At 42.9% G+C, this 18,257-nt stretch overlaps 1 protein-coding gene across 4 annotated transcripts in view; it reads right to left on the minus strand.

Moving 5' to 3' along the window:
* Positions 1 to 2,187: 2,187 nt before the first annotated feature.
* The window catches only part of FANK1 (fibronectin type III and ankyrin repeat domains 1), a 78,669-nt gene continuing 62,599 nt past the window's right edge, over positions 2,188 to 18,257 (minus strand). For 2 of the 4 annotated variants that reach the window (XM_073240143.1, XM_073240142.1), the window contains 9 exons: positions 15,359 to 15,449; positions 14,805 to 14,886; positions 13,708 to 13,782; positions 12,129 to 12,194; positions 6,036 to 6,201; positions 3,190 to 3,333; positions 2,659 to 2,736; positions 2,532 to 2,576; positions 2,188 to 2,423 (listed from right to left, as the gene is read on the minus strand). In XM_073240143.1, the coding sequence (XP_073096244.1) occupies positions 2,358 to 2,423; positions 2,532 to 2,576; positions 2,659 to 2,736; positions 3,190 to 3,333; positions 6,036 to 6,201; positions 12,129 to 12,194; positions 13,708 to 13,782; positions 14,805 to 14,886; positions 15,359 to 15,449 (813 nt within the window). In that variant the 3' untranslated portion in view covers positions 2,188 to 2,357. The remainder of the gene's footprint in view (positions 2,424 to 2,531; positions 2,577 to 2,658; positions 2,737 to 3,189; positions 3,334 to 6,035; positions 6,202 to 12,128; positions 12,195 to 13,707; positions 13,783 to 14,804; positions 14,887 to 15,358; positions 15,450 to 18,257) is intronic. The other 2 variants (XM_073240139.1, XM_073240141.1) reach the window with 2 other exon arrangements.

Consider the following 18,257-nt stretch of genomic DNA (forward strand, 5'->3'; position numbering starts at 1 on the left):
GGTGGAAGTGTGGGGTAGAAGTAGGTGATATATTTACAGAAGAGAGAAACTTAAAAAGAACGCAAGCAGGGGTAGAAACATTTCATCAGACTTACTCAAAATGAGGATCTGAGTATAATGGAAATCGTTTTACAATTTTTTTAAAAAATAGCACCCAACTCCCTAAAGAAAAATAGATATGCAGAAGGGTAACAAGGGGTCTTTACTCTTACCACCCTCCATTCATGACAAAGTAAGTAGGCAAACAATAATATGCAGAAGACCTCAAACATAGCTGATAATGTAAATCAAATTGCTAACAAATGGGATACCCCAAGCATACAGAATATACCTTCTTTCAAAGTGCCTCAGGGAAAAAAATTGTGTAACATAAATAATTTTGTATATTAAGCCACAAAGTAAAACTCACATTCCAAATGGTACAGACAACCATGGGTTGCTTCCTTGGGAAAGTTAAAACATAAGATAAGCCACCATCTAATCTCATTAAGGAAAAAAGATAAAAAGCAAATGCACACAGCCCATGAGCATACAGAATCCAGCAGCCCACTGTAACCCAGTGAGATTAGATCAGGAATATAAGGATGGTTCAATATTTTAAAATCAAACCCAAGTCACCAAACTGATAGGTTGTAGGTAAATATGCTATATTAAGATTACCAAAGATGCTAAAAATTTTGCTGAGATGCAATATCCATTCCCGAGTTTTCAAAAATCTGAATCAATGATGAGATGTGAGAGATGCTAGTGTTGTTTATAGAAAATTAAATTCACAAATAATGTAAGGACCTTAGGGGCATTTTTGGCTATAACAAGTCATCTCTAAGTTATATGGTGACAACAAACACCCTTAAATCTGAGCGATTTAAAACATGAAAGGACTGTGCCTCCCTCACAAGTCACGTCCATTCTTGGGGAGCTTTGGGTCTTCTCTCGGGGCCCTGGGCTGATGAGTGGCCTCCATCTGAGTCACAGCTGGTCTTCTGGCGAGAGGAGAGACACATGGGGATTCTTAAAGCTTCTACTTAGAGAGGAGCCAATTCCACTCACATTTCATTGACCAAAGTCAGACCCTTTGTATGGCCGAGGCTTCAGTCAGGGGGATGGGACAGTCTTGCCAAGCTTTTATCAACAGGAAGGGATGCGAGAGAAATTTTAGAAATTAATCTAGCAAATTTAAGGAATACACATGCATATAAAAGGTAGAAACACTGATGAGATATCTAGAGAAAGAACTGCCTGTGACCCACCAATCCCGCTCCTGAGGTGCTGTTCTATAAACTATGTGGAATAAAGCTGAGAACTGCCAACAGCAATAAAATTGATGGGGTGCTTTCTCTCCATACCCTTCCCCCTTAGCTTGGACTCGGCATTCCCTTTCAGTCTTGTCTTATGGAAAAAATCCCACTCCTGCACAGACTTTGTAGGGGGGAGCCTCTCACGGGGCTGAGTTAACCAGCTTGTCTCTGGAGACTCAAAATGCCTGTGGTCCGCCAGCTCACTGTGCTGATTTTTAAGTGTGTTCTGCTGAGCTAAAGCTCCGCCATGTTTGTGCCTAAGCTCCCAACCGGCAGGCCTAGCTGCAGTTGGTTCATTCCTGCTTGTCTCCAAACTGCCTGATCAGCATCAAAAACCTTCCTGCTCTGAAAACTAAATGTAATATACTTCTGTTTGGCAAAATCGTTGACATGCCAGCCGCCAAGGTCTTTCACTGTCAGGGCATAAGTATGTGCAAACACGTTCTCAGGCCTGCCCGAAAAAGACCGCCCCTCCACCAGGCACCTCTCACAGAACAGCACTGGAGTCTTGAAATATGTATTTTTCACTTTGATGTGAGGCCAGCAGCTGAGGAGAAAACTTCTCACATGGCCCCCCAGGCTTTTAGGGGGAGCGTCCCTCCGGGAGAGGACACCAGCCTGGCAACACGGCCTGGGAGTCCTGTGGACGGAGGGAAGCACATAACTGAAAACATATGAGCGAAAGAATGTCCACATGGTCCCAGAGGGGCCCCAAGGACAGCGCGGGGGCAGGCGCGGGGAGTGGGAGCTCCGTGTATGTTTGTGCAGCTCCGGTACATAAATATTTTGTCTCATGTCTAACTCCAAAGGCTCAAGTGCTAGAAACCCCCCCACCCCCAACCCCATTCTGCACACACCCAAGGAGGACTCCACAGCCGCACGTGCTTAGGAAAAAAGATGTATTTCAAAGTGGGAACAGTTGCACATTACAAAAGTCACTGTGAGTCTTCGACTAAATAAATCACCAAGCGTATAGCCTTCGAGGTCGCCGAATTTCACCTCCAGTTCAGTCATGTTTTGCTTTGTTTCACTTGGCTTTGGGAGTAAGCGGTGCCCTGGTCAGCGGACAGACGACTTCCTTGGCATTTGCTGTTTTTTCCTTTCTTCTAATAAGGAGACGACATTCTAAACAAACACAAACAGGTGAATGTAATCCAAGGTTTGGCTTGTTTGCTTTTTAATTTGAAAAGGACTATAAAATGAGCCTTGAAAGGCACAAAGAACAATTCCAACCTGTCTGTCAAACACTCTGGCCATTTCCAGCACGCCTTTGCCGAACTGAAAGAGGACACGACACAAATTATGTATGTTCTTTCATGTCCTCCACGGAAAAACCTGAGGTGCAGATGGAGTGACTTACCTCATTTTTCACACTTGCATCTGCCCCCCTGTCGAGCAGTAACTGGACTAGCTCTTCATGATTATTTAACGCGGCCACCTGAAACATAGAAGGCAGTGGGGGGCAGTAAGGCTGCGGAGGGCCCAGGAGCAGCCAGGGCGTGCCCCGTGCAGGCACGTCGGGCAGCACGCAGGGCCACCACGGGGCGGGAGGTACTCTCACGGCAGCCAGTTTAGCTGCAAGGCCGGGCACAGTGCAATCTGCCTCTCCCTGCACTACAGAAAGCGGCACACGCTTTGCTCTCACGGATCTGTTCTGATATTGCAATGGCCCTGGGGACTGGGGCTGGTAATCCTTAAAGATGTCGTTGTAAAATATGATAGTGGCATTGTCACACCTTTGTTAACAGGCCGATGGAGAATAGATAGGCAACCAAAACCCGGGGCTCGTACTGGGTGCATTCACACTGAACTCACAGGAATTGCCTAATTATAGAAGCTCTGACTTTAATTCTACCGGTAAAGCCAGACTGCTTCCTGAAGAACAGCATACCATTAGAGGGGTCTTTCCATCTTTATCCTTGGCGTTCACATCTGCCCCCGCTTCAATCAGCAGAGAGGCTACCCTCCGGCTTCCTGAGACTGCAGAGACTCTCATGAGCGGGGTCCATCCTGAGCCAGCATCCACGGCGTCTACCTGTGACGCCCAAGGAGGAACTGCTCTTAGTCCAGGTTCCTTTCTTTGAAAGGATTCATCAGAAACTTATAAAGAATGTTCACTTGCCCACATTCTCCTGATTTAGATAGCAGTCTTTCTAGCCTCGGTGAGAGGTGACTAGCCTGTGCTGTAATTGAATTCCCATGTATCTGCGGTGAGAGCTGTGTGCACATCCCTTCAGGAGGTGCTGAGACCCAGGGCTTCTAGGGGCATCTCTGTCCACATTGTGTTCAAATGCAGAAAAGATGGGAAAGAAAAATGAATGGGACCTCGTCTCCTTACCTTACCAAGTCCACATGGGCCCCTACTTCATTTTCTCTCAACTAACTTTTCTCACCTGTTTTTTTAATAAAGCTCATTTTGCTAACTTTTAAGCATCTTTGTAAGCAGTTTTAAATCTTTAGACAGTAATATATACAGACACACTTATACTCATCAACTCATATTAATTTTAAGCTGGAGACTTACAGGTGGGATAAATACAAAGCAACCAGATATTTTCCATGAATTCCAATCTGAAAAATGAGCCGACCTAATGCTTTCTCTAATCGTACTTTGCTTGATAATAAGATGGCTATTTCCCAGTAATCTTAACAACTGAGATCTCTCAATATGTTTTAAAAGACATATTTTAGAATAAGAAAGTATAAATGTTGCCTTCGTCAATTCCACTGAAGGCCTCATCTATCCATGAAGAATGACACTGAAGTAAACATATATATGTGTGTGTGCAGGCGCACACCTAATTCTGTTACAGAATTACTCAAAGATATCTGTAGCATTAATAAAACATCACAACGGAATAACAAACAGAACCGCCCATAGGTCCCTGCGACATTTCAGGTCATTTGTATGTATGAGATTATCTGCAGCAAACTGTTAGGATCTGCAGCTCTCCCTCGTGCAGATAGCAACCTCTGGGCAGCAAGCTCCATTATAATTAAATAATAATAAAATAATCGCCTTATGTCACATGGTGCTTCAGATGGTTTCCAACACACTCTCATGCACATTTTCTCTTTTGGCCCTGAGGGTTAAGCCAGGGTAGGTGGTTTCATTCCCGGTTTACAAATGATTAAACCAAATCTCAGAGAAGTCATATGCCTGAGTCCACGTGGTTCATGAAATGTAGAAATGGTTTCCCATGCAAGTCAGTCACTCTCAGCATAAAATCATTATACTTAAGAAGAGAGTGGCTGCAACACCCTGCCTGGCTCCCGAGTCCCTCCAACAGTCTTCCACAGCAGGCAAAACCATCTGCCACAGAGCATGGAGGGCTCGTGTGGACACCAGTGATCCACTGTCCACCAGCCACATAGGCATTTGTGGTACGACACACTCATGTAGCTGCAGTGCTACAGAAGAAGATGGAATTTACCCCCAAATAAGCATGTTCCTATCTGAAAGCCAGAGAGCCTCTGTTTCCAAAATTATAGTATTTATATGTCCATGGCAGAGACCTGCCCTTCTTTCAGCAAAGGTCAAGCTTCATTTGCAACTACAGACTTTGGGTCCAGAGTATGATTGGAGTTCAGCACAAACCAAAAGGGGGATGTGGCTTTCACCCTCACACAAGGCAGGGGAGCCCCAGGTTACCACTGAGACCCACGTGTTAATCGTCTAATCTCCATGCATGCTTCTAAAACTAAAACAGCAATAAATGTAAAAAGGACCGAGTTTCTCCTTTGAGGGGGCCTTCTCTCAGACCCCCAAGAAGAGCAACAAGAGCCAGTGAAATCCCAGGGCATAGCCCTGGGTGCCTCAGTCACCCTTCAGAGATGAGCTAGAACATTCACTAGCAACTGCCAGGAGACATGACTTTTCTCAAGTTGTGTTTATTTTCCAGGTCATGTTAATTCCTCAGCCCTCTGCACCATCTGGCACTCAAAATTAGGGCAGCATTTTGTTTATCATTCCTTATTTCCATGCTTTGGAATTTTTATTTAACTTCTTTCAAGTCCTGAACTGTAGTTTTCAAAGTTATCAGCAGTTACTGTAATTGAGCTAATTTGGTTTATCCAACTTCAAAATATCAATAGAAGGCCAGACAACTCCAATTCTACTTTGCTAAGTCAAATTTGTGCTTTCTGATAACATGAAACCAAAAGCAGACCAACATGCCTGCTTCAAGGCAGACACAATGAGCTGAAATGCTCTATTCATGATACAGTCAGTCTGCTCTTTGGAAATTTTTTGTAATGACTAATCTTTAAAGCAAACCAAGAATAAAAATAACCTCATTCTAAGAGCAACAAGAAGCATGGTGGCTAGGAGAGTTCTCAACAGTTTTGTGTCTCTTGAGCCTAAGACAGTGTCTGGTACCTGGTAGGTGCTCAATAAAGCTTTGTTGATAGATTGAATGAAGAGAGAAATGAATGAATGAGCAAAGGAATAAATAAAGTAGAAAAGGCATCAGGTCCAGCCCCAGATTCAGCACTGTTTCTTCTTTCCTATGCAAGGTGAGCCCCCATGACAATCTGAAACCTCACCATCACATCAGTTCTATAAAGACCTTTTTTCCCAGGGCTTCAGGAACTTCTTGCTGATCAGTCAGAGAACTTTCTCCACTGTTTCTGAGTTCAGCTAATCAAAGGCATCCATGTAAGATGCTGCTTCTCCTCAACCCTGTGGAATAGCATTTCAGGTTCTTAACAATATGGGCATAGCTGAAGATCCCGTACCTCACAGCCATCCTTTATCATCCACTCAATCACGTTGCAGTGGCCTCCGTCTGCAGCCCAGTGCAGAGCTGTACAGCCTCCTAGGTCTCTAGTCTCCCAGGAAGCACCGTGTCTTCGGAGATACTTTACAACATCCAAGTGTCCTGCATAGCAAGCAAGCATCAGACTGCAACATATGGAAGAGGGGGCATTAGCTGTAAGTATGGTCGCCATGCTCAGGTGCACACTTTACACTACCTGGCACAAACTAAGAAACTCTCATTTGCGTGGAAAAGCCATGAAAATTATCCATGGACATATAAAATGCTATGTGTCCATCAACTGACGAATGGATAGGCAAAATGTGGCATATCCATGCAATGGAATATTATCCAGCCATAAGGAGGAAATGAGGCATTGACACATGCTACATGGATGAACCTTAAAACGCTATGCTAGATAAAAGAAGCCAGACACAAAAGACCACATATTTTATGATTCCCTTTATATGAAATGGTCAGAAAGGGCCAGTCCATAGAGACAGAACAGATTAAGGGTTGCCAGGGACTGGGGGCAGGGAATGAGTGACTGGTATAGGGCTCCTTTCTAGGCGGATGAAAATGTGCTGGGATTAGACAGTAGTTGTAATTGCACAACCTTTGTTAATATATTAAAAATACTGAATTGTACATTTTAAAGGAGTGAATTTTATATCGCCAAAAAAATGAATCACTGTAATTATTAGGTATTGGACTTAAGAACATCGTGAGTCCATAATGATACTCAGAAGAGAGAGGGATAGAGGAACAGTCACCCGACACACAGAGATAACTATTAGGCCAATTTCATTCTCTAAATATCAGCATTTAAAGAAAATAAGTAGGCATTTACTCTGCCTTTAAAGGATGAGATGTAGTCCATCCCTAGTTGATGAGGGGAGGTCTTTTTTACAGAAGGCTGCCAGCTAATAAATATAAAGGGAATCACGGAATCAGAAAGCCACTCTGCAACTCCCACTTAAGTGACTGATTCAGGCAAGGGTCATCAGGGGACGCTAAGATCATTGGATGGAAGGTTGATGGAGAACAGGATAGTCACACTGTACCTACAGAATTACTACCCCATAGCTTATTTTCTAATTGCAATGGGAAGCTACACCTTTGCAAAGGAGAGCTTTAGCTGTGACACCCCAACCACATGATCAAACCTAGAACCACTGTGGGACAACCTGCACACGGGCCCGACAGATCCAGTGTAAAGTCACACCACTGGCTCTGAAGTGTTCTTCCTAAAAACGTTGACTGGAACCTAATCAAGCCTTTAAAGCTAATTTTAACTTTATTGGAAACAAACGGATGAATGAACAAGTTAACTATCTCCTCCACAATTAGGAGACAATTAGGCGAGTCAAGAATACAGGACATCTATAGGAGAATTGGTCTGGGCGCCTCAAAACATCACTGCTTTGAGAAAGCTTAAAAGATAAAACAGAGGACCAGTCTAGAATAAAAGAGACTAAAGAGACACAAGCACCCAGTGCGATGTGCAATGTGTGAGCCTTGGCTGGATCACGGTCTCACCCCACACCCCCAAACAAAGCTAGGAGGACCTTTTGGAGGACAAGTGGGGAGACATGCATGGGTGGCTGGAGCATCAGAGGTATCAGAGATTAGAGTGAAATGTCTTAGATGTAATAATGACATGGTGGTTACACAGGTGGATGTCCTGGTTTTTAGGAGACACATACTGAAGTATTGAGGGGTGGAGGGTTATAATGCCTACTAATTTCTTTGAAATAAACCCAAAATAAAAGCATATGAAAACATAGAGAAGCAAATAGGGCAAAATGTCAACCACTTCCAAAACCAGGTGGATTATAGCACAGAGACATGCATTGTACTATTCTTTCAAACTTTTCTAAATGTTTGAAATTTTCAAAATAAAGAGATGGAGGTGAAACAGGAAGGTCATCCCAATAGGGAAGTTCTACGAAGTCTCTGAGGGACAGGGAACAGGCAGCCTTGAGGCGCAAGCCCAGGCTGGTCTGGAACGGGACTGATGTCTGCCCCCTTGCATCCTTATGCCTGCCTTCCTTTCTTGGAGACACCCAGAAGAGAGCCCCTCGGCCCTTCACCCACCCAAGGTTTAAGGCGCTGCATTTGAGCACGTTACCAAGTGCCCAGTGCAAATGGTTAAGGCTTGCATTTGATTCACACTGCCAAAATGCTTTCCAGAAAGGTGGCTTCAATTTACATGTCCAGCAGCTTCATCTGAAAGTGCCCATTTTATTCATCTATACCAACACTACTACCATTTCTAATTCACAATATGATGGGTGGAAAATTTTATTTATTTTATTACTAGTAAGACTAAACAATTTTCCAATTGATTTTTAAGTTTATTCTGAAATGAATTCTCTTTTGTGTTAAACTGCTCTTTTTTATTCTGTGTATGGTTTTCCAAGGGTATGTGTATCTTTTATATCTTAAAGATGCCAGTCACTTGTCTCTAAGGTTTGCAAATATTTCTCCAGATGGTCCTTTGTAATTAAGGTTTTTTAACACATATAAAGGTACTCAATCTTTCCTTAGTGATTTCTTTCAATGCTTTGTCTTTCCCATTATAAGATCAGTCATTTTCTATGGTTTTGTTTTTACATTTAATTCTTAATTCATCTGGAAAGTATTGTGATGTTTGCTACACAGCTAAGATTTAATTTTTTTCTTCAAATAGCCTATTTTCTTAACATTTTCCTCATTGGTTTGTGTCGCTCCCATCATCATAAATTCAGTTCTTATGGACATGGGGGTCTATTTTGGGATTTCTACTCCACTCGATGTATCATGTTTCCAATTATACCAGTATCATACTACTTTAATTACTATAACTTTATAAGGCATTTTAATTACTGTCAAGGCAGGTCTTTCCATACTCTTCTTTGGCAAAGTTTTATTGGCTATTATCATCTATGTGTTCTTCCAGATAATTACAAAATCATTTTGACAGGTTCCCAAGAATAATTCCATTTGAGGTCACAAAGAACCTATACATTAATTTAAGAAAAACTGAAAAAGAAAAAAATTGAACAATATTCAATCTTGCCATTCGGCTTGTGGTATATGTCCTTATTTTTTTAAGTTAGTGTGTTTTATTGTCAAACCTCTAAAAGCAGGTAACATTGACTGAGCCATGATTTATCACTCATGCACACAACTGCCTTTATGGTAACAACAGTTCTATTTGGAATTGATTTTTTTTTTTAGTTATAATTGAATTATAGTTGACATATAATATTGGTTTCAGGCACACAACAGATATTCAACAATTAAATATCATACAGAATGTTCAGCGCAGTAACTGTAGTTACCATGTGCCCCCAGACAGAGATATTGCAATACTATTGACTATATTCCCCAGGCTGTACCTTTCATCTCTGGGACTATTTGTAACTACAGATTTCTACCTCTTGATCCCCTTCACCTGTTTCACCTATTTTTTAAATCTGCCTCTCTCAATTATTTTTATAGAAATTTCTTACTTTTCTTAGATATTTTATTTTTATTGTGTCCCACCTTATCTTTTATCGTGTCCTGCATTATCTTTTATTGTGTCCCGCATCATCTTTATTAACTCTATTGCTGGTAAAGAACAATTTTTTCTTTACTCTATAGCCGGCCACTTTACTGAGCCTCCTTATTCAGCCCAAGTATTTGAAAGCTGATTCTCTCGGGTTCTGCGGGACAGGAGCCATGCCTCGTCGTTTCGCATCTCACTGGAGTTAACTAGCCCTCCAAAGTACTGATCGTGAAATAACATGTAGAAACAGATTCATACTTACAGAGAACAAACTGGTGGTTGCCAGAGGGGAGGTGGGTGGGGAGATAGGCACATAGGTGAAGGGGATCAAGAAGAACAAACTTACAGTCATAACATAAATAGTCCCACAGATGAAAGGTACAGCCTGGGGAAATAGTCCAATAGTATTGTAATAACTTGGTATGGTGACAGAGGATAATTATACTTACCATGGTATTTTTTAGTGTGTATATAAATGCCACATCACTATGTTGTACACTTGAAACTAATGTAATAGTATGTCAACTGTACATGTTTTTAATTTAAATATATATATATATATATATACACACATATAAACTTGTAGTTAACCATATGCCAGGCATGTTTATGCATTCTTCATATATTGACCCATTAAGTGCTCACAATCCTGTAAGTACTTCTATTATCCTTATTTTACAGTTGGGGAAATTGAGGTACAGAGAGGTTAAGTAACCTGCCCAAGGTTATACATCCTGTCCATAGAGGAATCAGGATGTGACATCAAGCTATCTAGCTCTCAGCCACTTTCAAGGGCTTCACTACTAATTTTTAAAAGGAATCTGTCAACACTAAGAATAATACTGCTGATAATGAGACGATAAACAACTTTGTCCGATGCAGTCACAAAGGGTTCACTCGTTCAGCAGAAGCCGGTCACCCCATGTGCCACACACTGTACCCGGGCTGAAAGCATCCTGCACTTTAAAAAATAGGATACTTTTTTAACTTGCAATGGTGCTGAGTTACACCAAATTTTTGTTTTGCGTATATACATACATAGGCTTTTCACCTGTAGTCTACCAATAGGAAGTGTTGCATAAGAAATTTCCTAACCTAGACACCCTTACCCCCTGCATGACCCTCTTAGTTGGGATAGAAGAGATGTATAAATACCTACACGCATATGAACATGCAAGGAGCTTCTTTCTCTCACTACACAGTCATCCTTCGCAGCCTTATAGCTTCCTCTCTGCTCTGGAAAAGTTCAAGGTAAAATCTGAAGGAGCCCATTGGTAGAACAGTCAAGCCACAGAACTTCTATTGGAGCTAATCCTTCAATAAATCTTCTAATTTCTTATATGGATATTGGTTATTTCAGATTTTCTGTATCTTGAGTTGATTTTGGTGATGTAAATTCTCTCAGAAAAAGTGCCTGTTTCCACGAAATTGTCAAACGCACCATTTTCTTTTCACGCTTAAATTTCCTCTGTAACTGTTACACGCACTTTCAGCTTCTATTTTCTCTTAGATTCACAGTAGGAGGCAGCTCTTGCATTTTAAAATTTTTTTATTTTATAATTTCTACTTTTAAGTCTTCCTTCTTTCTTACCTCTCAAGGATTTTTTTTCTTTTAAATTGGTACTACTTTTTTTTCAAACTTCTTGAGTTGATGGCTTTGTTCCACACTAACCTGACAGTTATTTGGAAAACTACTTCTTAAATTTATGAGGGCTTTTTAAATGTTGTCACTTAAAAACTTTGACTATACTGTGTCCAGAGAATGCAGTAGGTGGGCCTTCTAACATCAGAAATCGACGCTTCCTTTGTGGTTCACCGTATATCTGATGAGTGTTTCATAAATACTAGTTTTCAGCTCACAAACCTTGGGTCTGTAGATATTTTGGGCCTATAAGCTCCTTCAGTGAAGGCTTGGCATTTTGTCACTATTCTTCCCAAGCACCAAGCACAGAGCCTCGCTTGTGGTGGTCATTCAGTAAATATTGGTCCGTTTGAATTAACTTGTTATGTAAACCTAATTACTAGACTTGTGATTATTTTTAAATCTTCCTGAAACATTCTTCCATCTCTGTAAGTATAGGTTTCCAAGTATCGTGCTCTTTTCCTAAACGGCTATAACGCTCTGGAGTCCTTTCACCTTAGGGGACTTTCTTGGGTCGTCTCTGCGGCTGTGATTTGCTGTTTGTGCCTCTGGGAACAGTTAGTTAACAGAGTAAGGTGACACGCAAGGGAGCCCTGAGGGAGTCACCGGGTGCGACAGGCACCGACTACCAAATGCCCAGCGCAGAGCTGGCACTGCTTCAATAGCTACCATTCACTGAGCACTTAGCGGCAGCTGGGCGCTAGGAGGGCATCTGCATTGTAAGTCCATGAATACCTACAAAAGCCCACTTTCATCATCACCAACTTCCCTGGAAGTTCTGCACCTCTCAGTACTGTGAAGAGAGACTAGATTGACTCTGGGTAAAATCCAAAACCCCAGGGCACAAGCCTCATCACACAGTGTAGGGACATTTTAGGGCATATTCCACAGCCTACCTGTCCTTGCCACTTCCATTCTTCAGATTCACATCTGTGCCATTGGAAACGAGGATCTTCACAAGCCTACAGGACACAGATTTAAATTGACTGTTTAAGTGGCTTTGAAGAGGAGGCGCCAGCAATCACCCAGTAACAACAAACGCTGTATTTAAGACACATCTTCCCAACACTTTCTTCTCCATCTTCTGAGGCCGGCTGGCTTTAAAGGCAGAACAGGCTTTAAAAGGCTTTAAACAGACCCAGGAACTCCACTCCGAGGAATTTACCCAAAGAAACAACTTCTCAGATTCAAAAAGACAGATGCACCCCTATGTTTATCGCAGCACTATTTACAATAGCCAAGATAGGGAAGCAACCTAAGTGTCCATCAGTAGATGAATGGATAAAGAGAATGTGGTACATACACACAATAGAATATTATTCAGCCATAAGAGGAAAACAAATCCTACCATTTGCAGCACGGATGGAGCCAGAGGGTATTATGCTCAGTGAAATAAGTCAGGCAAAGAAAGACAAATACCAAATGATTTCTCTCATTTGTGGAGTGTAACAACAAAACAAAACTGAAGGAAAAAAATAGTAGCCAACTCAGAGACTCCCAGAAAGGACTAGTGGTTACCAAAGGGGAGGGGTGAGTGAGGGCAGGGGGGGAGGGAGGGAGAAGGGGATTGTGGGGTATCGTGATTGGTGCACATGGTGTATGTGGGGTCATGGGGAAGACAATGTAGCTCAGAGAAGACAAGTAGTGACTCTGTGGCATCTTACTGCACTGATGGACAGTGACTGCAATGGGGTATGGGGGGGACTCGATAATAAGGGCGAATGTAATAACCACATTGTTTTTCTTGTGAAAACTTCATGAGTATATATCAATGATACCTTAATAAAAATAATTTTTTTAATTAAAAATAAAAATAAATAAATAAAAGGCTTTAAACACCCAAAATGGGTGTTTACCCCTAACATGAATTATTCATTGAAACTACCACAGGAAACAAATTAGACTATTAAAATAGTGCACTGTCACTCTATGACCATTTTAAATATATTTTTCAAATGGCGGCATCTAACGAAAATACATTTCTATCATTTAAAAACGGCATTTTAGTAGTTAAATAAAAATCTTCTGGGAAAATTAGCTATTAGTACTTATGCTTCTATGTGGAATAGAGATAATGAGCTGTATCAATTATACAAGAACACAGTATCTTAGCGACCTATCAGGAAAGTTTGTTTTTCCAGAATTAAGATCCCTCCCCCCTTTCTTTTTTTAAAAGAAATTCAAATTCCAATGACCGCTTTTCCCAGGACATATAAAATATACTGAGAAACATAATTAAACAGCGACCTCTCTTCCTCACCCTATAATTATACATTTTTGCATTCTCTCCTGCACATTGTATAACTTTATGATAAAAACAGCCGAGTTTTTGTTCAGCCCTCATACGTGCAGTTTGGAAAGAGAAGCAGGGTTCCTGAAAGCCCTTTTCCCTCCCCTCCCTGTCCTGACAGGAGCCTGGGCTGAAGCGGAAGGTCCAAGGGTTCACTCAGAGCCGCAGGGAAGGAGGAGCCCTACCTGGTGTATCCTTTCTGGGCAGCGACCATCAGAGCCGTGAAGCCAAACTTATTGGGAACATCAACCTTAACATTTCTTGGGCAAAAAACACAGAGAACCGAGGTTAACACACTGGGCAGGGCTGCCTGTGGGTCCGCGGCTGACTTCCCGTGCAGGGCACAGGCGGCCGAGGTGGTTCATCTTCCCTGAAACTCCAACTTTTAAGTTTTTGCTGTCTTGAGACTGCCCTGCCTAATATTTTAAAGGATTCAAATTCACAAGAAAGAAGAGAAAATTGCTGTAATTTCACTTAAAGTAGGCATTCTCTTCAACTCAAAAGCATTATGCGATCTGATAAAACACTGTGAAGAGAAAAGCTCCTTAAATCAGGGCAGGGCAGGGTCTTCACTGCAGACCCTCAGCTCCACAGAAACGGCCTCGAGTGGTGCAGAGCCACGTGCTGCCTGGATTTCCATCTCACCCACCGGGCACGAAGCGCCAGAGCTGGAGGAAGGAAGCAGAGCTCTGAAATGGCAGATCAGAGACCTCAGCTTTTAGTGGGAACCTTCTCTCTCCTCCGACCTAGGGAGCCCAGTTCACAGGTGCCTTGTCTACTAAGGCACCCGGAGTACTGATTCAAAGGATCCGGACATCACTGTCCATCGCTCATTCAGGAGGCAGCTTCAAACATCCCATCTGCAGCAACTGTACTCGCCATCTTTCCTCTAGGGTCTTGGCAGCCTTTGGAATTAGAAACAGCTGACTTAGTGATCCCTTAACTTCTTCAGGAATTAGATGCGGGTAGTTGGTGGTGAAATTTGCCTGAATGCTATGGCACATAAGCGAGAGTCAAATCATTTCTGGGAAGAAAATATGATACCCAGACTTATAATTTCCACTTTCAATTTTCAGTAAATAATTACAAAATATAACATTCACATCGGGCTTTATGGCCACCTTTATTAACTATGCTGAACTCACACCAGTTACCTGAGAACTATTTGGGGGCCAGTTTCAAAGACATGGCAAATTTTGGGAAAATACAGCCTCATCTTGCACTCCTATGCACTCGCTGGGCATTACAGATAAACAAAGCTTAAAGGGCCGAGTTCTCTCACCCTCCTTGAAGTATGTGAACCAGCAAATCTTCATCGTTCACACTGACAGCTTGATGAAAGTGCTCACTACTTATGGGTTCTCCTGAAGAAGCAAGATAGAAAGTAGTCATCCAAATTATAAATGAAAGAAGACTCCCTCCAGCTATACTCCTGTGCCGCCTTGCGTGGAAGTTCACGTTCATCATCTCCAAGAAGACCCTTGGCTATGCCGCTAAGCAGATCTCACATTTCCTATTCAGCTCCTTCTTGTCCTGAAACAGACCTTGTTTTCACATATTAAGAGAAGAACATTTCGATTGTCCTAAAGGCTTGGGACATTTTCAAGTTATAAAAGTATTGCTCTGTGAATGTTGCTTTGATATTTGAAAATAATCCTTTCAGATTTCATAAGATGTAATAAATCTCTTACAAGCAAGGAAAATCACAACACGCTAGATTTGTTTGCCAGACACTCACTGAACCACTTGAACAACAAACAAGAAAACAGACAGATCGCTTTAACATTTGAAAACCAAAATTTCAGTTCTTCCCGGGAATGTAAGATTCATACTGACCTCGTCTCCTCTGAGTTTCTGGGAGCAGAAGGGGCTCATGCCCAGGGAAGCGGCACCATGTGAGAAAGCCCCGTTGTGGGAGAGAGGCTGCCTAGGGGAGAAGAGCAAGGAGGGGCCTGGGAAAACAGAGAAACACCAGCAAGTGGGGCAGAAAGGAGGTCATCCCCTTGTACAGGGGAACACCAGCTCCTGCAGGAAGACAATGCGGCAGAAGCTCAAACATGGGCAGAGTGTGAGACTAATGTGCCAAGTGAGAGAAGCCCATCTTCCAAAGCATGTAGCCCATGACTTCATGTGTTTCACTTTCCATGACTTCCTCGTTTTTAGAATGATCACAATTAAGCTTAAATGAAATGATACCAGTGAAGGACTTAGAGTAGCACCTGGTACATCATAAATATCCAACACACGTCTGTAGTTGACGTGATAGTAATGGTAGGGGCAGCTGCCTTTCCATGTGGCCCTGGAGTTCTCACCTGCCCCTCCTTGTGCCCAGCCCCTCCTTATGCTTAGCACACCTACCTGACCCCATAGGCACTGAGTTTATAATCCCTGGTTTCAGTAATTTCAGAGGTCTCATTCATTCATTCAACAAATGTTTAAGTAACTTACACATCAGGTCTTGACCCTTGGGGGGCCCAAGAGGAAATGAGACAAACATGTCCCTCTCCCTTGCCCGTTGACATTATAGGGCCCTCATTCCATCTATTATTATTCTAAACCCTAGAAGAAAACATCTGCCCCCTACCCCATCCTCCCAGGCTGCACCCCAGATGGCCTCCTGGCACTCACCCCTCACATTACCTCCCTCTTACAAGCTGGCCTGCAGAAGCCCGCTGGCCATCTCTGCCGAGGAGAGGTCAAGTTCCCTATTCCTGCTCCCGATGGTGGAAAAACTCTCTGGGACCCCAGTTCTGGGGTACAGGAGCCACTTTTCTACTGGTCTCCCTGGAGGGTCTCTGCTGGACACAGCACTGAGAGGGAGCAGTGGGCAGCAGAATGAAGGGCCGCTCTCAGAATGACCCTTAGCCGATAACATCTCTCCTCTTCTGGTAAAAATAAATCCAAGCCAAGTTAAAACTGTTTTGGATGTAACAGTTTTGTCTGCTGGAGCTTGCCAATCTGCTAAAGATTTTTTATCCACATTGTATTTTCCTTTTCATCATTCCACACATATTTTTAGACCGAAAGTGTCAAATAAAAGTATCATGATAAACTGTCAAAGGGAAAGCCCACCACAGCTCCTGGCCTTCCGAGGGAGATCACGCCTGGCCTGGTGGTTTCGCTAGGGAGCTACGGAAGCGGCCGGGTTTGGCCCCCCCAAGAGGACATTTCATAAAGTCTGACAACATTTTCGGTTGTCACAACTTAAGCGTCGGTGCTACTGGCATCTAGTGCGTAGAAGCCAGGGATGGCGATAAACACCCTGCAGTGCATAGGACACCCACAAAAGCAAGAATGATCCAGCCCTAAAATGTTAATAGTGCCAAGGGCTGAGAAACGCTGGGCTAGAGTAACATGAACTTAAAATGATCTATTAGGTGACCCATCCATACTCCAGCAGACAAACTGAACCCATGGAAAGCTCCCCTTCCCTCTTGCGTCCCAGAAAGGAGGGGAAGAGCAGTGTGGTGGTCTCTGTTATCCCACCCAACAGCCTCCACCCTCTTTCTGTGGCTCTCAAACATCAACTGCCACTAAACATTTTTTTAATGTAATTTGCATAGAATCATCTAGAAGAACATAGGAACGTCATCTTATTTCTACTAAATTTTAAAATATGGCATCCTAACTCAAATCCTATTAATTAGGTTGGATCTAGGACTTTACAGAGTGAATTTTAGATTCTCTTCAGACCACAAAACAGAGCCAGAAAGAATGAGTTGCCCAAGGTCACCTGTATGGGAGAGGGCGACATCAGGGCTCAGAGGAGGGTCCTTCATAGGGTCACACCCTTTCCTTTGGTGTTTTAGTACATGCCGAGGAAGCTGCCCCATTCACAACCTGCTTCTATCCTTACTAAATGTAGGGTACAAGCAGACACCATACATTCAGTCCCCCCACAAAGCATGAAATGAAAGGGACCGCCAAAAGCCTAAAAACTGCAGAGAAGTACTAACCTCTTGAGATTTTTCAAGAAAATTCTAGAAGCACACACAGAATCCTGACACATCTACACACTGACCCCTCCAATCCACCTCATCCATCTTCCCTGACCGGCTTGACCCTCCTGGCGTGAGGGGCCCTTTCTGGTGCCTCCACCATGGAGGCTCTGCAGCACGCAAACACCAGAAAACAGAGCAAGTTCATTGTGTGCTTAGAAGCTTGAGGACTGCGCACAGCAAAGGCCAGAGTATTTTGATATTAGGATATAATTTAAGTAAATGTATTGCCTCTTCCAGTTTCTGCAAGAGGAATCCAGTGCTGTCACAACTCACTCTGAGAACACAGGGACACCTCACGGAAGAGGGAGACAATATAACTGTTCATCATTCCTTGCTTGCTGAGCTTTAGCAAAGGAAGCAGTAACTATCATTCTGGGCATGCAAGCTCTTTCTCAGCGTTAACCCATTAACCCTTCCTAGGCCAGTGCCAGGAAGGCAAAAGGTGCTGAGGATTACCACCAGACCAGACACGGGTCAACTGAGGCACGGGAGAACCTCTCACATTTTCCATGAATTTGACAGAAACAGAGAAGAAATGAAACGCCTCGTGCTTGCAGTGCAGAGCAGTTCTATTTCGCTACAGGCAGGAGTCACGAAGGACAGAGAGGAAAGCCCAGGATGAGCCAAATGCTCCACCTCCCACCCCAAACCCTTCAAGACAAGGTGGGCCCGGCCCAGGGGATCACCGTCAGTAAGTGCAGTTGAATATAAAAGAGGCGGCTTTGCCTCCATGG

Source organism: Manis javanica, chromosome 7, assembly GCF_040802235.1.
Source record: "Manis javanica isolate MJ-LG chromosome 7, MJ_LKY, whole genome shotgun sequence".
NCBI classification, from domain to species: domain Eukaryota; kingdom Metazoa; phylum Chordata; class Mammalia; order Pholidota; family Manidae; genus Manis; species Manis javanica.